The sequence below is a fragment of the Puntigrus tetrazona genome, chromosome 13, assembly GCF_018831695.1.
Source record: "Puntigrus tetrazona isolate hp1 chromosome 13, ASM1883169v1, whole genome shotgun sequence".
NCBI lineage: Eukaryota > Metazoa > Chordata > Actinopteri > Cypriniformes > Cyprinidae > Puntigrus > Puntigrus tetrazona.
This window is the reverse complement of record NC_056711.1, coordinates 13,945,858-13,970,073: the sequence shown is the minus strand read 5'-3', so window position 1 is coordinate 13,970,073 and position 24,216 is coordinate 13,945,858. Positions and strand designations below refer to the sequence as shown.

The 24,216-nt window shown below is 37.1% G+C and overlaps 1 protein-coding gene across 1 annotated transcript; it reads left to right on the top strand.

Annotated features, from left to right (window-relative positions):
- Nucleotides 1–1,444: 1,444 nt before the first annotated feature.
- Nucleotides 1,445–23,984, top strand: si:dkey-157l19.2 (uncharacterized protein KIAA1522 homolog). Its single transcript, XM_043255623.1, has 7 exons — nucleotides 1,445–1,692; nucleotides 9,656–9,904; nucleotides 18,505–18,642; nucleotides 18,749–18,792; nucleotides 18,990–19,131; nucleotides 19,257–19,367; nucleotides 19,465–23,984. Exons 2-7 carry the CDS (start codon nucleotides 9,664–9,666, stop codon nucleotides 22,941–22,943), a joined length of 4,155 nt encoding a protein of 1,384 aa, XP_043111558.1. The 5' UTR covers nucleotides 1,445–1,692; nucleotides 9,656–9,663; the 3' UTR covers nucleotides 22,944–23,984.
- The last annotated feature ends 232 nt before the right edge of the window (nucleotides 23,985–24,216 follow it).

Sequence of the window (24,216 nt, the reverse complement as noted above, 5' to 3'; positions counted from 1 at the left end):
ACCTGAGATATGAGATATTCTCCCCACTTTAGTTATTTTTTACAGCAGCCTTTGCTCATATTTACCAAGGATGCAATTATTAGTGGAGAGCACTTTAAATACATTTTGGAAATAAAGATTTTATTTACGTAATTACATTTTTGTTTTATTTTAAATGTTTTATTTATTTCTACAAAAAGGTTGCCAAGGGGAGTCAGATCTGATTTTTGCAATGTAAGGGAAGGTTTTCTCTTTTTTTCCTGTTTCTATTTTTCTTATTTTTTCTGCAGAGTGGTGATATTTATAGGTAGAAGTTTAATGAGCTACATAATAACCTTTACCGGTAAAGCAAACAACGTTTAGCGCTTCTTATGCACAGGGTGTGTTATCTGAAAACAAACCAACAAATTAGGCTGAAAGGCCACAGGTTTCTTACATAATATCTATTACGCTTATTGTGCGATTTTTTTTTCTTTTTTTTCACCTGGCAACTATTACATAAGAATGATATATATGTAATTGTAATGTAACATGTTTACCTTTTAACCTGCAATCCTCATCTGACAAGAGAGAAAATGTGAAGCAGTTCAGATGAAGGTGTGCCTCAAGGTGTAAAGCAGCTCTCTTGAGGTCCATTTTAGCAAATCGTAGACAAACAAGATAAGATGTTCTCAACAAGCATTCGAGAAATCAGTCTGATCTAGATGTATGCGCATTTTCCTTGCCCTAATGGGTTGGAAATGTTTCATGGAGTAACAAATAGTAGCCTGCGGACAACTATCGAGTTTCCCACAATGCACTAGAAATATGAGAAATGCATGTATCGGTTGGATCTGCCCATCATCCAAAACCGGAAAATGATTATTTAATAATCAATGAGGTAAAACTGAACAAATCTCACAAAGGAAGTAGCACGTTTCCCAAGTCAGGAAACTTGACTCACAGCGGTTTCCACGAGATCGCGATGTTCATTTGTGTTCAGGTGTGTTTATACATGCAGCTCCATAATCTTGAACGTGATTGTGGTGGGAATGACGACATGTTCTTTGATACATGATGTTGCGGTAATACCGATGTTTGATATTGATAAAACTGCGATGAAATCACGGACGAGATCTGTATTTACTACGTAGCCTACTCAAGACACTTAAAAACAGAAAATTGTAATTAAACAATTTCTTTAAAAAAAAAAATGCTGATATGTATTATACTAGTTTAAACTAGATTAAATTATTTCCCATTTTTATTTAATTCATAAAACTATGTCCTGGATGACTAAGCATCTCCATAGGAATACGTCCTGTAAGTCACTAATGACACATAAATCATTCACGCCCATTAATCAGCGTGTTACGTAATCACGCTTATGCGCGTCTACGTCTACGTTCGGGAGTGTCTGTTCACTCTGTGCTCGCGGGGTGGCGCCACTGAGCGGCGAGGACCTGACAGCGCTTGGAAACTCCCTTTTAATTCTCACCTGGAGCCTCTTGGGGTTTGAGCAGAGAGGAGTTTCTCAAGCCAGATGAGAGCACAGTCTGCAAGGACTGCTCAAGACTGGTAGCTCTCTAAGGAACAAGAGTTTCCTAAGAAAACGGGAATACTGTGGAAATGCCTCACCTGAACTTTCCAGACCACATTCACATGGACCGTCCGATATAAAAGGATTTAAAAATACAGCGCCAACAAGGAAACCGAGGGATCCAGAAGTTACAGGTAACAGCCCTGCCCTGTCTGCCAACGTGATACTAATACTTGTGTAATTAGTTTAATGCAAAATCAGAACTAAAGTTAGAAGTGTCTAAAATGTCTCTGTACTCTGTAAGCTCCAGTGTTTGTTCTTTGGGTTTAATCATTAAAATGTGTTCTCCTCGATATTTTGGTCTCAAATAGGTTTTACTTTCAGTAGGTGAGTGTGTGCGCGTGTGCGTGTGTGCTCGTCTCTCTTTTACTTGTTTGCAAAAAAATCGTTTGTTAATCCCAAATATTTCTAATATTTCTAGACAAGGCAATGAGGGACTAGTCTACAATTACAAAGCTGTGTAATATTTGGGAGATAAAAAAAATGTGGTGGGTCTTAATGAAAGCTTACATTACATTTAAAAGACTGACACACTTGAAAATGTCGACACAAGTAGTTATATATATTACTTTTTTCTTTTTCTAAGAAAAAAATGATTGTACTAAATTATAAATTATTGTCAGTCACCTGTTTGCAGTAAACCTTTTGTTGCCATGTGACATCTATAAACAGGAAATGATCTCACAGAAAGGTCCACTGTAGACCCTCATGACTGTCAGTAAGGTGTGGTATTTATCTATCTATCTATCTATCTATCTATCTATCTATCTATCTATCTATCTATCTATATATATATATATATATATATATATATATATATATATATATAGTTATATATAAAGTTTTTTTTATGAATATTAAATATTGTTTGTTACCATATTAACATATTGTTAATATGTTCAGATTTGTAAAGAAAATATTTTATTACTTTTAACTTGTGGGTTGCACCACATGACTTTATTTGTTGTTAAATAACAATTATTATTAAAAATGCATTTGTTACAACATTTTACGAAAATATGTGAAAAATTGATTGATTTTTACTTTTTTTGTATAGTCAGACATTCTTATCTGTCGTTCTCCAATACAGTTCCTATAAATCATTAAATTCTAGGGGAAAAACTGTAGCAGTTCTAGGGATGCATGTTTCTGCGGTGTGGGTTTTTTTTTTCACACATGTGTATCTCAAAGACGCTTTAGCTTGTGTAGCTTGTGTAGGTTTGTACATTAACCTGAAACAGATAGGAGACCTGCAGGGGTTTGGAGGAGGTGGAGTGAGACAGAGGGACTCCTGCTCTAATGCTCTCAGCTAGTGTGTTGTTGATCATGGGTGACTTCAGGCAGAGTGAGTGAGAAAGAAAGGTGATTGTAGGCATTGTTGATGTAGGGTGTGTCGCTGTACCCGTCAGGCTGCCATGCTGAGGCTTGTTTCTGTAGATTCCAGATCAGTTGCGCAAGTGTGTGCAGAAGCAGGAGGTGTGTGTGTGTGTGTGTGTGTGTGTGTGTGTGTGTCTCCACTAACCAACTGTAGGAAATGAAGAGACCGACTGATACAATAGAGCATGCCTTTACTTTTATTCATGGCAGATTTGCTTTTGCATGATCTGAATTCATCACTCATATATTTTGATGTGCATCGTGCACATATCAGTTGTCATGACGGTGTTGTTTATGAAATGTGTTTGGCAGGACCATGAAAGTTGGGGTCTTTTGGGTTTTAGTCCGTTTTTCGGCTTTTGGACCATCAGTATGCTAGCGTTTTAGCAAATAAATGCAATAAAAAAATTAAGCCTTTTCTCTTCTGGGAAAACAGACCCACAGATTTTTAATGTTCTCTAAAAACACAACGTCCTCACTTGCAGTCGACTAGGAAGTAGCAAATTGTTGATTTTTGATCGAAACTTAAATTTTGCATAAAATGAAATTCACTTCTATATATTTTTTAAATGAATGCTATAAATCTTATTGTGAACAATTCATCCATGCATATGTACCATTTTAAAAAAAAATCATTTGACCTTGCAATTTTTTTTAATTAAAATGTAATTTGTCGAAAACAACAGCATACTGTGGTAACGTGCAGGATTTTTTTCAATCATTTAGTCTGCCTAAACCCTGTCCACGTCAAATCACTATCCAGTATACACCCAGTATATAGTATTTACTGAATACTGATTGGATTTTGACATGTGGGCGGGGTTTAGGCAGACTGAATGATCCAAAGATCCAAATCACTGCACTACATTTTTTTCCATTACTCTTGTATGTCACAGTATGGGAAAAAAAATCGTCCCATCAATAATTTAACTAAAGGCTATTCACTAATTATTATTATTATTATTATTTGTTTTTCAAAAGGGTCATGTCCTCCGATAGGTCTCACGCAAGTCTTGTTTTAATAGAAAATGTGCCACCACAAAAACAGCTTTAAGCACACCTAAACCCAACTTGATTATTGCTAATGCCTTACTGTTCTTTAAAGGCATTTCACTGAAACAAATGTCCTTAGAATTCACACCTGTTTAGTTAAAGTCCGTTTTTCAATCAGAAACCCTGTCTGTCTGGTTTTAAAGCTTGTGGTTGAATTTAGCAAAACGGGTGAAATCTCTTACTGCACCTTTAATTCAAAATGGAGGGAGCGAGCGCTTTGAGGCAGCGTTGATGAAGATTTTCCCACGCTAGCAAATGTTGCTTTATTCAGGGGATATTAAAACTGGTTTTCTTTGGCAGCTGATGTGAGGTGAAGTGGCTGACAATTGTCTGGTTTTGCTCCCGGCATCGTGGGTTGTAAAATATCCCTCAGTATACCTTCAGCTGGCACAACAGACCGTGAAACAGTGTACAGCCACCCTGCAGATGATTGATCACTGTGATAACTTCATCAACAGCCGGGAGATTTTATCGCATTGTTGTGTGTGTTTGTTGAAGATTATATTAGTACAGAGCTTGAGTAGTTTGAATCTAAAACTCTTGATGAAACAGGCTGTGCTGACACTTAATCATTATATAATCAGGCCTGATACCTGCAGGACTAATTGAGCGTGAGACTCCTAATTAGTGTGAGGATAGTTTAGTGAAACAGAATGAAAGTGAAATTTTTTTGGGATTAACATGACAGTGAGATAGTTCTTGATTTATGAAGATGATACAGTCAAACAGTTCTGATTTGCTTGAAGATAATGCAGTGAGTTAATTCTTGGTTTTTATGAAGATTATACAGAGTGACGATTCTTGACTTTATGTACATGATAAAGTAAGAAATGTCTTATTTCTTTGAATATAATATGGTAAACGGTTCATAATTTAAAAAAAACGGTTCTTCATATTTATGAAGATGATACAGTGAGATGTGTTTTTTTTTATTAATTATACAGTTAGATATTTCTTGGTTTATGACGATGATACAGTGACACAGTTCTTGGTTTATGAAGATGATGCAGTGAGAAAATAGTAAAACTCTTGATGAAAAAAGCTGATTTGACATTTAGTCATTCTGTAATATGTGCCTTAATACCTGCAGGATTAATTAGACATGAATCACTTGTTTTAGCATGCATGGACAGTAAAACAAGAAATCCAAAAATTGTTTTGTATTATGTCACAAGTTCTAGATAGTTTGAAGATAATGCAGTGAGACCGTTATTTGTTTTATTAAGGTAATGCAGTGAGATTGTTCTGGAGCGTTTGAAGATGATTCAATTAGACCAGCATGAACTTTGTTGAAATTATATAGTCAAACAGTTTTGGGTTTTAAGAAGATACTGATACGGTAAGACAGTTGTAGATTTTAATATGAAAGACCAGACCGAAAAGACAGTGTGACAGTTCTTAGTTTTATTAAAATTATACAGTGAGACAGTTGATGAGTTACTGAAGATGATACAGTGAGATGGTTACAGACACTTTGTGCTGAGACTCAAACAGCTCCATGAAAACTCAAACGTTAGCAATCTAATGGAAGAAAGAGTGAGGAAAAACAGGATGAGAGGAAGAAGACAATGATGGAAGGAGAGGTGGAGCTGGAGGAGGAACCCACAGGAATTATACAATTATCACAGTCGTTTAGGAATGTTACTCCTGCTCTCAACAAGCTGCTGCAAAGCCCCAGAACAGACACACACACACATAAGCTCTAAACAATAGCACAGATCACATCTAAACGTCAGAGTGTGTATTTTTGTGCAGATGAAATCAGACTGAAATGCGATACGAGTGTCAGCACACACCTCTGAAGTTTGTAAGTGAAAAAATGATTGTGTTTCATCATCATGAGCTACACACATCAATCCGCTGGATTTATTTCATGTCGCACGGATATCTGATATAAAAACATACCTCAGGTGGTCTTCTCAGATTCACACGTTTTGTGTCAGTCTGTGTTATTGTGTAAATGAACTGTAATGGTAGCTGTGAGGAAAGACGGACACTCCCATCAGGATATAATGGGCAGTTAGCTTGACAGCTATCAGCACTTTCCTTCACCGTTCCCCAGAAGCACTGCAGCGACCCTCAGCACTTCCCCTCAGCACTTAGGGAGGAATTCATTTCTTTAACCCTGAATTACTTGGGTTTGGAGCTTAAAAAAAGGGCTTTCCGAAATGCTCTTACAACAGTCATGCGTTTGAGAGACAAAAGTGTTCCTGTCTCGCACAGTTGTTACGCTGCACATAGTTGTGCACGTAATGTCTAATGCGTAACCAACTCAAGACGTATTGCTCATGAGTGAATGTCTCATTGCTTTGACTGGAAAACCCCAGTGCATGAAGCGTGTGCGTGTCTGTGTGTGTGAGAATACCAGTCTGTACCATCCACCTGGTGAGCGCTGCATCAAACAGATAAGGCTAGCATGGTTCAGTTGTGTGTGTGTGTGTGTGTGTGTGTGTGTGCATGTGACCACAGCTTTCCTGGTTAATACACCTCAGGCATTTTATCTTCCAGATTTACCTCCATTTCCTGTAACCCACATGAACACACACACACCCTCTCCTGCTTAGCACACCTGCACAAAGCAGAGAGTATAAGCCAGGTGTCTATCTCTTGCACACACCTCACACTTAGTTAGGGAGTGTAGTAATGCATACGATCATGCTAGTCCTGCCAAACTGTACATGTACACTACCATACAAAGGTTTAGAATAAGCAAGACAAACTTTAAAAAAAAAATACTTATATTCAACAAGGATGACAAAAAAGATGCTACATTAAAGATAAATGCTTCAAAAGCATCATAAAAGAACACTGAATAAAAATTCCACTAAATATTAAACAGCACAACCATTTTCGACACTGATCATAAGAAATTTGTGCACCAAATCAGCGTATAAGAATGATTTCTTAAGAACCATTACCAACACTATAGACTAGAGTAATGATGCTAAAAATCATTACCTTGCTACAGGAATCTTACCTTGCTACAGGAATAAAATGTATTTTATAATGTTGTTTTAAATAGAAAACAGTTCTTTTAAATTGAAATAATTTTTCACAATGTTGCTATTTTTAACTGTTTTTGGTCAGTGACAATGCCTTAAAAATTTGCATTTACAGTATGCAAAAACGGAGAGATCGGCATTATTCCGTGTTTCAAACATTATTATGATATATTTTGTCACATGACTCCTTCTGCGTGTTTGATTAGGAGTTGCTTAGTTATCAGGTTCATAAAACATTATTTTTAACCATATTTATGAAATATAATTTTTTTTATAAAGAATAATTATATAATAATAACAATTTGATGTTGCTACTGAAAGTCAAACCATCCCATCGCGTTGCGTCTTACATTTTGCCAAATGTAGTAGGCCATTTGTGCACAGTATGCATTCTGAATGCTGCAGCAACCGTAAGGGTAGTATGATAACATAGCACTGCTAAAATACTAATGCAGTTCTGTATCCCATAATGCAGTGCACTCAACTGTCCATTTTCAGTGCAGTAAACAAACAGGAAGCAGTTATCTTTTAATTCCTGGTTTTGATTTATTTGATAAGACTGCCAAGAGGTGTTCTGATGTTTTTACTCTAAACTGCATTACAAATTGCAAAACAGCCATCTCACGAAATGATGATGATGATAACATGCACCTAATGAGGTTATGTGACCTAGATAATAACATACAAGCATATTACTGCTTGACATATTTATCACTGCTTAATGTGTACCATGTGATATAATTGTTTTTAAATGGTAGGCAACATAACAAAGCAGCAGTCCATTTTTGGGGGGGAATACCACACATTTCTTAGTTTTTGAGTACAACGTTTGAATCCACCCTAAAACTGTTGAATCACATGACAGCCAGACACGCCTGTTAAAATAGCAATGTATTTTTCTCAGGGCTGTGAGAGTTTCAGTATGGGAGTTTGTATAGCAATTGTCTTGCAAGTGTGCTTGTGTGTGTGAGGATTAAACCACAGGCAGAACATCCAAACAAAACAGACCTGTGATGTCATGCAAATTAGTTCCTAACATGTATACTGTAATAACTAATATTATGTAACTAAATGCAAATGAATCATTTGAAGCTCGCGGAGAACATGTGAGTCAGTGTTTGTAACTCTTTGGATCAAACTGATGTGTTTACAACGAAGAGTGGATGAAGTCTGGGTCGGGGCTGCATGCTGGTGGTGCTCTGTTTGTTTCTGCACATTTCCATGGTGATGGAGTGAGTCAGAATGCTGCTCTCTGATTGGTCCGTTGACCTGCTAAACAGAGCTCTGCAGCCACGTGAGAATGTCTTGTGCTCGGTCTCGCTCGCACACGTGAAATCCACTCCAGTTTCCTCATTTTTATCGTTGTGTTAGCATGTCAATGTACATTTCCTGCTTTTCTTTTTTCCAACATGTCTCTCTCTAGCTGTCCTGCTTCGAAGGCGCTCTGTTTGTTTTAAACGGCATCATTTTCAAGTTGCTGTTTACTTTATGCCATGTGCTCTTTGTGAATGTTTGTGCGTCTCTATTAATTGAGTGAAATGACCTCCTTTGGTAAATACATCTGCTGGGTGTGTTTATGCTAGATATAATGCCTTGTGTTTGAATGTTTTACACATCATGAATGTGTGTTTGTGTGTGCTGTGTGAGGGTGTGTATCAGTATCTGTGTGTGTGTGTGTGTAAGGGTGGAGCCCATGACTAGGTGTTCAGGAATGAGACACAATTGCAATTTTGGTGTGTGATGTGCAGTATTAGGATCAGACCCTGATTAATGCAGACCAAAATAACAGTTCCACTTCTGTTCTGTCGTTACAGACCTGTTTAGAACAAGAACCATTTTTCTCAGGGGACACGGGTGGCAGACTAGCAGTACAGGTTCATTTGGTTTCCTAAGAAAGATATGCTCAAAAGGGATAGATATAATATGTTCTTTTTTTATAATAAACGGACACTGACATAGAATTAGAATAACTATTAACGCTATATAGTTATAGTGATCATTATAGTTATAATTATGTACTGTTAATAGTTTAATAAACAGGAAAATTTGTAATAAACATTTACTGGGGTTGTAATTTTTTTTGACTTTTTAACTTTGATAGAAAATATGATCGTTTATATATGATGGTGATGATGATCAAATGATCTAGAAGCTGGGTGGACTAATGTTACTTAAAGTTGCAATGTATTATATTAAATCAAATGAGAAAATTGAGCTATTTTGTAAATGCATTATATGTGCATTAATTAACTGTTACATTTTTTTAATTGATGGATTGAACCAAGTCCTCAACCTACATTTTATTCCTTGTCAGCAATTTCAGTCCAGAATACATCACTATTTGGACGAATAGATCAGTTGCTATATATTTGGTTTCATCTGAACTCTAATTTACAAAGATGATTTTGAAAATCTGAAGAGTCATGTTCTTGCATTATAGAAATTAAATTAGTTCTGTAATACGTAAGACATGTTGTGTTCAGGCAGTTCCTCAGAATTGTGTTCTCTTTTAATGGCTCATTAAAGTAACCTACAGATGATTGTTGCATAAATGCTAGAGAGCAGTTTTTCTTGGAGCTTGGTGTTGTGTCCGGGTAATTTATAAACCTGACAAAAACATGCTTTACTAAACTGTGACTCTTGAATTTTTTTGTTTTTGTTCCAGGCTGCGCAATGTCATCTGGCCGTGAGTCTATAGGGGATCTGATTCCCCCAGATATGCTGCAGGTGTTCAGTGAGGACCGGCAGGGCGGCAGGAGCAAAAGGGGCAGGAGAAGGCCAGGATCCTTCAGCCGTGCTTTCAGATGGTTTAAGGGCCAGAGGAGGAAAACCCGTAGACGAGCTACAGAGATACATGGTGACCTGCTGGCCACTGGTTCACCTGTAGAACTACCAAAATCAACACTTATCACAGGTAATACTTTTGCTATCATGTACTCCTTTAGATGTCCATCGTTCTTCAGATGATGTATGTTTTTTTTTTTTTTTTTAATTTACTTTTTTCTTTCTTGCTTGGAAGACCTCTTTTCATATTAGCCACTAGTTTCACAACAAATATAACATAAACCGGTTATGTAAGCAGATGAGTTCCAGGAAAATTAAAGAAAGAAAGGAAAAGCTTAGCTAATGAGAAGTAATTGTGTCTAGTGTGCTTTGGAAATTAATTTAGGGAGCCAGAAACAACATGAGCATAAATAAACCCATAAATATGTTTACATTTATGCACTTGACAGATGCTTTTATCCAATTGTGACTTGTATTGCATTCAGTGTGTATTAGTTCATGCATTCCCTGCGAATCAAACCTGTGACCATGGCATAGTTCGCATGCTATACTATTTCAGTTACTTTAATATTATTTTTTCCCTCTAACATCAGTAAATTATGAACTACTAAATACCATACTGACACTTTTGAACCAACCAGTTGCTTGTTTTTTACTTTGCATATTAAACTGGGATAAAATATATAAAATATATATAAAATATATTTTAACATTGCATATTAAAGCTGAATTGTTCCTTATTCAAAGGCAATTTAAAAAAAAAAAAAAAAGACTGTACTCCAAAACTCTAATTTGTCCAGCACATGCTCATTGAAGTATTTGAAGCTAGGTGTCCCTAGTTTTAATCGCTCATTAGTGGTTAGAACAAGCTGTTTTGCCACATGAAAATACGGCAGTTTGCATTTAATGACATTTGCAAATAAGAATATTGTAGTAAAATGCAAGTTATGCCTATGTGAAAAATATCTCTGAACCATTTTGTAGCATTTGACTCAGTAGCATGCCAACTAATCTAACCTAAGTACTTTACTAACAAAGAGATATCCATTTAGGTTCGTATTCAAGCAGTGCTTAAAAACGATGATATGTTAAACATTTTATCTGTCTTAATTTTGTACTGCCTAACTAGTAAATGCTGGGTAAGTGTTTTGGAAATGATTTCAGTAGTGTGTAATGAGTGCAGACATTCAGTCATTTCATTTCAGACAGTGTAATTACTAAATAATCTCTTTATAATCTAGAAGTCATTGGTTTGGGTAACTAGTTTTCAGTATTCTCTAGTCTAGCGTAACACAAATAACATGAGAAAAATTTATCTAGTTTATTTATATAGTTTTTTTCTTTTACATTTTTATATCACACTTTTTTTATTGATACATCAACTAACCCCAATATCTTTCAAAAATCATAAATCTTTCAATTTTTCCAAATGTGTTTTGATAATTGCACTCCTTTTCCTGTGTGTTTTTTTGTGTGTGTGTGTGTGTGTGTGTGTGTGTTGGACCAGAGAAAGGAAAGCTGACACACCAAATGACCTTTAACCTTCTTGAGATATGACTCTCAAATACCTATGTAGTATTGTGTGTGTCGAGAGAGGTCTAAATGTTTGCTTTGTTTATCTCAAAGTCGTGAGTTTTTTTCCAGAGCTGGAATTTCAACATGCCGTGAAGATAAAATTTGGCCTGTACCCGAGGTCACTTTAAGTACTCGTGTTGTGTGTACGAGTCTCAAGTGTTTATTTAAAAGTGTGCGGTACATTTGTGGGAGAGCTTGGGAACAGAACCAGGATTGAATGCATGTGAATTATGCCTTGTTTATGTTTTTTTTTGTGTGCGTGTGCTAAGCAGAGGATGAATTGTGACGGTTCCACATGGGCTGTAATAGCAGGGAGACCATTGTGAGACCACACCTCAACCCCACCCATGTACTGAACCATGAATCCACTTAAACACACACACACACACACACACACACACACACGCGCACACGCCGGACTGACAGAACAGACTGCAGCTTTCTTAATGATCGATATGGTGCATAACCGCAAAAAATAAACAGCTTTTATGTGATTGTACTGAGGGTGCGGTACCTACCTGCTACTAAAGACTGTACAAAAAGCAGCAGGATGGATTATTTAAACTCATCACACTCACCCTGACATTAGGCTGAAATAAAATGCAGACCATCATGATGCAATTAGTATTACTCATTGGAGAATGTGACTCACAGTTGATTTCAGTAAGGTTTGATGTAGTGTATTAGTAGTGTAATGGCATGATATTGTAAAAAAAAATGTTTTTGTAAATACCTTTCCATTTCTGAGATTGTTGCTGTGTTGTCTTCTCAGGAAAGGACAAATTATTAGAGCAACTATGATGCTTTAAAATGCTGTTTATGTAGTGTTTCATCATCTGTTGTTTTGAGTGTGATGTTATTGATCTGGGTTCTTGTGAACGAGCCTCTGTGTTGATTTTTAAGAACGTGTCACTTTAAAAACACTAAATCTTAGTGTGTTTTGAAACTTGATAAGATTATCTAATGCTGCTCCCTTCCGAAGTCGAGTTGACGTTCAGTCTCAGTAAGGGAATTGATTAGATTAGTCTGTCTGGGTAAATTGTTGATCTCAATTTGGTGTCTTGAGAACAGTTTGATTTTTACATTTATTAATTTCTTCTTTTGACACAGTATCTAAGTAATTACTAGATTACAGTAATAAAAACATGCATTATAAATATTTGTATAGTTGCTACACTAATCTTCAAAAGATTGGGGTTTATATTTTCTTTGGAAAAAATATTATATTTTATTAATGTTATTTAATTCTGTAATGGCAAAATAATTTTCAGGAGCTATTATTCCAATATTAAGTGTCATTAAAACATTAAGTTCTCCTTCTCCTCCTTCTCCTCCTCCTTCTCCTCCTTCTCCTCCTCCTTCTCCTCCTTCTTCTCCTCCTTCTCCTTCTTCGTGTGTTATGTTTTATCTTTTATGTAAGAACTTATGTAAAAAAAAATTGAAACATTGTAAATGTGATTATTGAACCTTTTTATTAGTTAAATATGCCTCTCTATTCCATAAATATAGTCTATTCAAAAGAATTTAACTATTATTATAAAAAAATGTATAGATGTTATGTACAAATGTGAAATATTCTATATTAAGTTGACTTAATCAACCAGACTATACTAGATTACTCTTTTTAATTCAGATCAAGCAGAAATGGCTCCTTAGAGCTAACAACTGAATATTTTCGCTTTTTACGGTTTAGTGCCTGAAGAATGAAACCACACATATTTTAGTGGGTTTTTGGATGTTTTATGCTATGAAGACATTTGTACCCCTGAGGCCCATTTTCATACTCTTACCTACGGCCCCAAAAACCAGCACAAGTTACAACAACTTTTAATACCCTGAAAATGAACGATTTGAATAGTACTGCTTACTTTAGCAAGCACCTCTAATAAGAGGGTCACAGCTACTGCGAACACACATAATATTGTGTTTTGCATCCTGTATCCTAGACCTTGCAACGTCAAAACTTCCTGTGGGATGTTGCCGGTTCAGTGTGAACAAAGAACTGTTACCTTAAACCCGTTTCCCATGAAATGTTCCACTGACACGCACTCACACACACACACACGCATACACATTGCTTTTTCCAATGTTATTGACATCTCCCTTTGGAAGTTAAAGGTTTGCTAAGGGTTATCCCCAATCCCGACCTTTCTTCTGACTTTCCTTTTCAGCTCATCATGAGAAATGCCACTCATTCCTTAACACCTTTTTCAGCACAGTCCCTGTGAACGTTTGAGAGATGAAGACAGACGGAGTTTATGTGTGCGTTTGTTTATTGTTACGTGTGGGCGTGTTTGTGCAGAATTCCATACCTTCCTGAGCTTTGCCCTGGAGAATCTGACACAATGAACAGGTGTAAAGTTGGGAAACTGGTTCTCTGCTCGGCTCTTTCTCTGTTTGCAGTTCTTGAAAAAAAACTAGACTGATCCACACTGACTTAATATGGCTTTTGCTTCCGAAATGTACTTTTTTTTTTATTACGTCCAACATCCATATTTAGCTTGGTATGCCTGTGCATCCCCTTCGAGCATTATTAGGTTGTAAAGTGTCGATTTTCAATCTGTTTCAGCTTGCCTGTTATATTGCATTTTTTCTTGGGATTTGCACCTGGTCTGAATTTAAACTAAAAGTCTAAAAATGTATATTCTTTTTCCTAATAATTGCACCAAAAACTATACACAATACATAGCAGTTATATTCTCGGTTTTGTGCGCTTGCACTGCATTACTACTGATTTAAAGCAAAAGTGAAAGAAATTTAAATATGACGTTTTGCATTGTGCAACCTGCTTTGGGAATTAAACTCTGATTTACACCAAGCAATCAAAACCAAGTGTGACTATATCCTAAATCGATGTTTCTTCAAATATCAATTTAAAGTATCAGCTCTACGGATGCACAGAACTCACTTTAATTAATCTATTCAGCACTTTAATGAATGTATTCGGTTTTCTATTTAGTGATACCTGCTGGAGAAAGTTTGATCAAAAGTGACATTCTGTTAGCAAGAAATGCATTACTAATCATTTTTTGCAACAATTGTACCTCTTCTGTATGTGTTTAACTGACGAAATGGCAAATATTACGTTACTGTTATGTGATATAGGTGTGGCAGAGGCCTTTCTTACCTTTCTTCTTTTCTGAAAATCATCCAAAATCGAAGCGCAGGTTGTGTGCATGTCTAATAAACCTGTAATCAGTTAACTTACTTTACAAAGACGTTTGTATCGACCTCAGCTTAGGGGTGTTTGCCTCAGTTAACCTTTACATGCATTGTGAATGGATTAATGCCTCAGGGACAAACGGACAGTTTTCCAAGGGAGATTAAGTTTAAGGCCTGTTTTATACATCTCACATCTGCAGCAGCGTGTTTTCATTTCACTGCTCGTATTAACAGGTTATAGCATTCATGCTGCGTGTTTAAGCAGAGGCAGTTCTACATGAAGAGTTTCATCACCAAGCCTGTTTTGTGCTGGGCAACTCGCTGAATGCAGCATATAATGCATTTGGCATATTTATCAAGACTGTCTTTTGCAATATTGTAGACTTTTATGAAGCAACACAAAATATGGAAAAAAGCAACTCACTCAAAAGTGTGTTTTTTTTTTTTTTTTTTTTTTTTTTTAAATAAAAGTCTTTGAACAATATCATGTAAATTTAATTTCATGTCAATATGAAATATGAATATGAAAGTTTTTATGTATTTATCATAGCATTTTTCATAGAAAGTTCTAATTATGTAAATCAAAAGAAAGCACTTCTTACTGTTAAAGCAAACCAATAAATAAATATATATTATATATTAAATTAGTAAATTATATATTAATGAATTAAAATATTATATTACACACTTTCATATGATTTTATTTATATATGATATATATATATATATATATATATATATATATATATATATATATATATATATATATATATGACATGAAAGTTAAAAATGTGCTTGGTCAACCCACGAAAGCTCAATGTAAACACTGATATGAGATACGAAAACAGACTTGAATACAGCTGCAGACTTTATACAAAAATTACATAAAATACACTTTTTTTCCTATATAACATGAGAATGGCCCCTTGAAGTGCTGCCCCCTGCTGCCATAATTGCGCACAGCAGCCACTGTCAGGGCAGGGCCGTTCTGGCAGCACACACATTGCCTGTGGGATCTACTTGCCAGTGATGAGAACTACACTGTGTGTGTTTACACTGCTAATCTCTATCATTCATTTTAGCACATTATGTTCCTCTTTCATTCTCTCACTTCTCGGTCTCTTCACCATTGGTTTGACTTTACAGATCAAATGTTTAATAACCTTTATTAAATCTACTTTGAAGGACAGCAGCGTTATGCACCAGGATAAAGTCTCTCGTTGTGACAACGTCTATTTTTTCTATATAGGACCGAGATAAGCGAATGTTTTTCTGCTGTTTTGTTTATGAGTGGTTTTGCTTGCAGTCAAAAGCCACAACCACCATACAATGATTGTAAAATTAGCTTTAGCTTGATTTATAAAGTTAAAGCTGTTCAGGGAGTCTGTGTGAGTTTTATTCTGTTTGAGTCTCCTTGCAGCTGTTCTGACATCTGCCCTCAGCAGGCCCAGGCATGCCTTAGCCTTTCTCATACTGTGCTGCTTTCCCAGAAGGTTATGAGTTTTTAAAAAGTCTCTGAACTTCTGAGAATGCATTGAAAGGTGATTTAGGTCATGGTTCAGATTATGCAACCTTTAGAGATCACCACAATACTCCTTGCACACATACAGACATACACTTACACACCTACAAGGAGTATTTACTATTAGATTAGAGCTTTCATATCAGTCAGTAATGTTGCTTTATATTATAAATTATTCTAAATTCTGTATGGATGAACCACGTTCAAAAATATAAAATGCAAAATGTTGATAAATGTACACCCGAGACTGCACAATTCTGCATAACTGCAGCATTAATAATGCATTGGCATGTAAAAGTGAGTGTTCATGTAAATATTTTGGGTTTTAAGTCTCTGCTGATTTAATATTGTCTTTCTAAAATGGAGCTTATACAGTATGTTTTCTGTCATAAATTCAAATGTGAACATTAAAAACTAACATTCATAGCATTGTATTGCTGAAATTGTAAAAGTAAGAGGACATCATGCTTGTGAATGACATCTCTCTTGGCCTTATTATACAGTGTGGTATGTCCCTCAGAGCCGAAAAGCTGACCTCTTTGGATGTTCAACTATTTTAATTGCCTTAAACCATTGCTAGGAACCTTTTTTATCTGTGGTTTGGCCGTCTGTATCTAAACACACACATATATCACTAGTGAGACAAACCAAGTACTCCACCAAGGCACAGAAATAAGGTTTCACTTTCTATCACTCTTTGTTTTTGTTTTGCTTATTCTATATTTTCGGTGTTTTAGCTTTTTAGTTTTTAGGAGGTATTTCTTTCCAGTTAAAAGAATGTGTGAATGTAAACAACAAAACTTGATTAATGAAGTTGCATGAAGAAGGCCAATGATAAATGAATGGGCTTGTTCTTCTAGGCTGTAGGACATGTCTGGCCTGGTTTAGATAAATTGAGATGGAGATGGACTGAGATTTGTTTTTAAAATTCTTGCTGCTGTCTTTGCTGACCAGAGATCAACTAATGAATAATGTAAGCACAGTATTAAAGAGTAATGCATTTCTTTGACCTCACAGTTTTTGTTCTGCTGCTCCATCTAGTGGTGAGAAAATGAACTGGTTGGAAAAACAGAATCGTTCACCCAGTCATTTAATCCACGCTTAATTTTTTTTCTTTTCAAGAAACACAAAAGGAAGTTTAAGTGTTGTTCGAAGGTGACAAAAAGGTATATGAATATAATCCAAATTACAACAAAAACGCTTAAGAAATAGTACATAATCCAAAACTATGTTGTTGTTTTTTTTCCCCTGCAGTTACACTCTTGGACTAGCTTATGTTCTACATTGCTTTACTCTAGAAAATTAAGAAATTTCTGGTGTATTTTAGCCTATGTTTTATCCGATATTGATCTGGATCAGGACTACTAAAGCTTTCTAAACATTGTTAGTTAGTAAAGCCTCTGTGTCTTCACTCTGTCTTCACTCTAAAATTAGTCATTATTAAAGAGCGTGTCAGTACACAGAGGATTTAGTCACTTTAAACTCCTGTGTTCATGCAGACATGGTGCTCTTGCTAAATCAGAATGACTGTTCTCTTCTGTCCATCTTTAAAACAAAAGGTAGGATTTTGTTACATGTCACATTTTTGTTAAATATGAATTGAAAGCCTTTTGCAGTAGCAAAGTTTTCTAAATTCATTTTTAAATGTCAGTATGGAGTATCCATAATGTAAAGTCGTGTTTATGTGTAAAAGCTGAATGGTGTATTTGTGAACAATATGAAATGATTGAATGAATAATTGTTTCAGTACAGTAAATTGCAAACATTGCATTTCTATCCATAGCATATATGGATAGATATAACATTAACCAGTCAATAATTACTTTCAAATGACCAGAAACTAATGAGTGAATTAGCAGGGTGAAATCAGGACACATGGTTAATTCAAGAATGTTCTTTGCACATTTAGCATGCAGACTAACTGTCTGATTGGCTATATAACTAGGTTACGATTCAGTCAGTCTCTTTAGTGATTAAGTGACATAATAGGATGTGGCGTTAAAACACAGGAGAACACCTAATTAAAGGAGCACTCCACTATTCTTGAAAATAGGCTCGTTCTACAAAAAGTTGACTTTTACCGTTTTTGAATACATTTTCCATTCCAGTTTGGTATTTTTCTGCATTTTTTCATCAGACTCAGTACATGATGTAACTACAGAAGAGAAAAATATTGAAACTCTTTGGTCATTTTTAAACAATTTGCTTCTAAATAAAAAAAAAAGTGTAAAGCTCAAATCTTTAACTATAAAGAATAAGCCTGTTTAAAAAAAAATTAAGGGTTCCTTTAAATGGATGAGGTTATTGATTTGTCATTACCTGTTACTGAAACTGGACTACCTTAGATCAGATATATTGCTAAATAAAGGCAAATAACAGAAACAAATCTTAAAATGAAACATCCTATACTGTATTTGTCTGTCAAATATATATTAAATATTAGTGCTAATTATTTGTTTATGTCTTTGCAGGCTCTAAAGAGGAAGCTGTGGGAGCTATTGCTCTTCAGGAGTTCCAAGAAAATGTGTTTGTGGAGGGTAATCGGCCTAAACATGTGTTGGACCTGCACACAGAGGCTCAGCAGGGCCTGAAAATGCAGCAGCAAGAGGGTGAGAAAAGTCAAACTTCAAATCAGAGACTGTTTAAATTACACACTTTTACTCTGAATCAAGCATGTATTTTCTAAACATACAAGAGTTAATTTTTATGTTCCAGATGATAGGAATGGGATAGACTACCCTGATGACCAAAGTATGATTGTAAGTGTTCCTCCATGCATCAATCATCCCTTAGTTTCAGTTATGAATATGTTTACTTCTGTTCCCACCATAGTGAGTCTGGTTTTTACTTGTACACTTATTTAATTGTATAAATGCAATAAAAGTGCTATGACTACTTTTGAAGTTGTTACTGAAAGGTTTTAAATTTGGAAATTTAACCATGCTGTTTCCTTTAGTCAACAGTAACCGCTCAGACTGAAGACAGCATGGCCTTCAGTGAGCTGAGAGGCTTTGAGTCTGAGAGCACAGTTGCTGATTCTGTTTCGATGCGCTCCTCCATCTCCTCACGATCAACACGTTCAGGACTCAAACGCCAAGGTGACACTTCAGGGATAAATACATTACCATTTTTAATCATAAAAACCTCTTGGCCTGGTAAAGATACATTCTGCAAGTTGTTCATATTACATGTCACAACAACATTTTCTGTTTCCTTTTTCCAGCTTCGACATTCAGGCCTCTGAAGCCGGATAAGACAGCTGAGAAGACAAAGTCTCACAGGAAACATGTGAGAACTGTTGTAGGAATTCCTCGACATGTTCAGAAAGAACTGGGTATGTTGTGTTACAATCTTCTATAATGTAGAACATGTCTTCTAGTTATTTAGTGGACAACATATGTTTAATTAATTTTTATATCTCACATATGAAGGATTGGACAGAGCAGCATGGATCACCACAAAACCTCTTGATGGTCAGCTGTTTAATGGAGATATGATCATACCTGCCATAATTTCCACTGTGGATGACACATCTTCCAGTTCTGAACAAGAAAGTGTACAAGACCATCTACAGGGAATACAGAACCTGTACACAGTTAAGAAAGACAACAAGGAGCTCCCCACACTGACAAAACCTAAAGATGATATTCTCCAAGGGCTCATGAGTTATTCTTTAAATCCAGAAAAGTCAGGTGTTCTAGGTGTTCCTTTGTCAGAGAACCCAACTGGTACAGTGATGTCCATCTCACCTCAGGCCACATACATGTCTAAAATCATTCCAAATGCTGTACTTCCACCGTCTGTGGATGTCGTAGAGCTCAGTCGCAACAGAAGTCGCAGCAGTGTACGAACCGTCAGCAAGAGCAGCCTTGTATCAGCCAGTCCAGCATCCACACGTGCTTCTTCCAGAGTCTCTTCACGTTGTTCCACAACTCGCTCAAACTACTCTGGATGGACCCACTCGGGATCATCAGAAACACTTGTATCTGATTCTTCTACCATCTCCAGCAGTAGCACTCCCCGTGTGGCCAGCAGAGGGAGTCAGGTTGAGAACAGGAGTAAACCAGCCAATCTGAACAACCACGGTTCCCATGTTAAAACTGCTCGTGTGAATGGTGGCTCTACCGAGGAGGAAGACAGTGGAAAAATGAAATCTGCTGATGCTTTCACACGTAACCTATCAGTGATTAAACGGGGCAAGAAACCTCCAGCTCCTCCCAGCAGGTCATACTCTTTACACAATGGGAAACAGACTTGGAAGAAATCTGAGAGTCCTACCTACATGGATGATGTCAACATTCCAGATGGATCACCATACCCTCTTGTCATGAAGGCCACCACTCACAAGTTGAGCCCTAAGATACCTGCCTCGAATGGACCCACATCTTTCCCATTAAAGGAGAACCAAACAGTCAGCACAGATAAGAAATCAATGTTAGCTGAGCAAAATATACACAAAAAAAACCTTCAAGTGTCTTCCACTGGCGCTCCCCAATCATACATAAATGGCACCAGTAAGCTTGCTGAACTTAAGAACACCCTTCTGTCTGCAAAAAATCGAATCAATGGTAACAATTCATCACCAGCTGTAATGGCCCTTTTGTCTCTGCTTGAGATTCCCAACCATCCTAAAGTCCTGGCTCCACCAGCTCCTCCTCCTGAGACCTGGGCTCACAACCAGCGGACTTTTGAACTGCTGTGTGGCCCTGGACCTGTTAACTATGCACGTTGGGCCAAAAAGAGAGGACTTAAAATTGCAGATGAACCAGATGTGGCGTTGATACCTCTATCGCAGCCAGTAGAGATAAAAGGCAAAGTTGAATCTAAAGCACCACTTGTCTATGTTGCCCCATCTCCATCGCCTCCCCCAGAGCATTGCCCACCAATACCAAACAACAGCCAAGCCAAACCTCCTCCGCCCCCTCCGGACTTTGTTCCCTCAACTCCTACACTAGCTGCCAAAGCAATAAAGGATTTGACTTCTTGGATCCCTCCACCTCCTTTGTTTCCTCCTCCAGCACCTCCAGCAGGTACGACTACAGCAACTCCTGTCATTGTGCAAAATGATACTGATCTCCCTTCACCGCCCCCACCGTTTTCACCACAGTCTTTACTGACAATGCCTCAACTACCACCAGATATTCCACCACCACCACTGCAAGAAGTTCCATCTCCACCAAGACCACCTTCTGAACCACAGAATACCTCATCCCTTCCACAAGAATCCAAACCTTCAACACAAAATGTGTTAGTAACATCCTCTAAAACTTATCAACAAATTAACATTCCTCCACCTCCTCCAGTGCCCACTGATGTAAGATCTCAAGTCAGTGTTCCTCCACCTCCTCCAGTGCCCACTGATGTAAGATCTCAAGTCAGTGTACCTCCACCTCCTGCAGTGCTCTCTGATGTAAGATCTCAAGTCAGTGTTCCTCCACCTCCTCCAGTGCCCACTGATGTAAGATCTCAAGTCAGTGTACCTCCACCTCCTCCATTACCCACTGATGTAAGATCTCAAGTCAGTGTTCCTCCACCTCCTCCAGTGCCCACTGATGTAAGATCTCAAGTCACTGTTCCTCCACCTCCTCCATTACCCACTGATGTAAGACCTCAAGTCACTGTTCCTCCACCTCCTCCATTACCCACTGATGTAAGATCTCAAGTCACTGTTTCTACTCCTCCACTACCTAGTAATGTAAAAATGGAGGACAGACTAGAGAAGACAGAAACAGAGAAACGAACAAGCAGTCCCTCTCTAGCCAAAGAGGACGCATCCGGTCCTGTGGTCACTCAGTCTCTCCTACAGATGGTTCGTCTTAGGTCGGTTAAGACCAGTCCGAGCACTACTGTAGATCCTGATAAACCATCACAACCCAAACCAAAATCAGGTGTCAATCAAGAGGCACCTCCAAAGCCAATCAGACAATCTTTAATTTTGACATCACTTCCCCCTGATGTGGAAGCTCTTGCCAACACAAACACTGAAGCTCCGTCCATCAACACAAATGCAGTCACTGTATCAAATACTCAGCAAGGATCATCTAAGCCAGAAACTCAATCAAATAACATTGCTCAACTTGAGCCAAAATGCTCATCAGCTACATGTCCAGCTACGGAACCAAGTAAGAATCCAGTTACTCCTGAACCAGCAACTAAAACAGCCAGTCCAGAAACAGAACCCACACCTCAAACCCTAAAAGAACAAATTAAATCTACAATGCATGACCCAGAAACTCTGCCAAGTACAACAGGACCAAAGGACCAATCAATCAATGCGCCAAAGCCTCAACATCAAGCACAAGAACCCAACAAGACCATGCTTAATTCAGAGAAGCAATTAAGTACTGTTGAAAATTACTCAAAGCCAGAGGGTGAGCAGCCAAAAACCCAAACACTGACACCCGTTGTCTCATCCACACCTCCCATAGTCTCTTCACCAGCGAACCCCTCCATGCGTCTTCAGGAAGCCATTCGTCTAAAGGCGGCTGCTATGTCTTCAAAAGACAACCAAGCCAAACGTTTTGGTCTTCGCTCACCTCCCCCAGCCACAGCTAATGGCACCACTGTACCAAACTCCCCGGCATCTATGGCCAGCTTTATCTTCTCCAAAAGCCCAAAGAAAGTAATAATACAGACACCGTCATCCTTAGAGGTTCAGGCTGACCTGAGGAAAACTCTGGTGGCAGAGTTAGCATGTGTCTCTGATTCAGCAAAGTCTAATGACTTGCACAAGACAGCAAACAAAGTTCCTCCACCAATTGCTAAGAAACCCAATGCTAAGGTTGAGAGCGTTGCTCAGAACTCTGCAGAGGACCAGTCTGTAGCCAAGACTGAGCATGTGCAAACAGAGACTGTACTAACTGCCGGACAGGACGTACAGACCGAGAACTCTGAGAAAACAAATGAATGAATATGTGCACAAATGATTTAATAACCGTTGAGTTTTTGCTTTAATTTGCAGATAACCTAGGGTTTAAATCTTAGGCCCAAACTGCTTAATTTTGAAATATAAAATAACCAAAAAAAGTACAGATAGGCATATTGCACTTTTTGTACACTGGTTTAGTGTAAGTGATTCTCATTCATCATGGCAATGCAAGTCACTGGTATTTGGAAATTATAAATATTCTTATTTTATTTATGTGTCCTCTGTCTTAGACAGAAGCCATGACACTTTCCAGTTTGTAGAACTCCTCCCTGCTGGTAGCACTGTAAAAACTATGGTAAACATGGCAGGACCAATTAATCTCTGGTGGATTTTTACAGGCTTTAATGTATACCTGAATATGAGAGCAGTGTGAAAGGAAACGAAGGTAAAGAATGTAAGGTTGAACAGTTAGGAGAATGGACCACTGATTTTGGGGTGGGGTTTGTGACTTTTTCTGTTTTCCATTTGCAAGGTTTAACCAAGATTTGTTTAAAATTTTAAAACAACAATTCAGTAAAGGTGATTGTACACATTCCCCACCCCAAGTTACACTTATATAAGAATGTGGAGAAGGAATCTAAGCAAGTATAAATGAAATGGAAGGATGGAGCCGATGATTGAAACAAAAGCCGTTTCTCACGATTTTGTGCAAGTAGGGCCAAGAAGGTGGTCGGAAGTTATGAAACCATAAACAAGAGGTCTAAGGTGTTAATCTCTGTGTTATCATTACTTTTGGTTTATTTTTTTGTATTTTCACAGAGAAGTTCATTAGTTTACATAGCTGATGTACATTACAGTCTGCTACAACCTACAAATAAAAGAAAAAGAATGTTTTTAATATATGAAAATTTTCTTATGCACTATACTGACATTTTTATTATCGTTCCTTTGATTTCAGAAATCTACGTCTCTGATTATAATCTCTTTTTAAGAAGAAATGCTTTATTTACATATAATAATTGTTAAAAAAAATATTGTTTCATCATGTGATGAAAGTAAAAGTGTACAACAGTTACTAAAGTAGCTTCATGGTGACTTTTTTTGGTCTGGCTATGTTTTTTTTTATTATTAGATGCTGCAATATATAAACATTATACATAATTCAAAATAAAGAACACTGACTGCTTTACAGTCACAGGTATCACATGTATTGAGTTCACTTTGATAGATATAAAATCTATCAAAAGGAAGAGATGAGAGAGCAATCTTTTCATAGCTGCATTGCCCCATCTCTGTGTCTGCTTTTTGGGGGGGT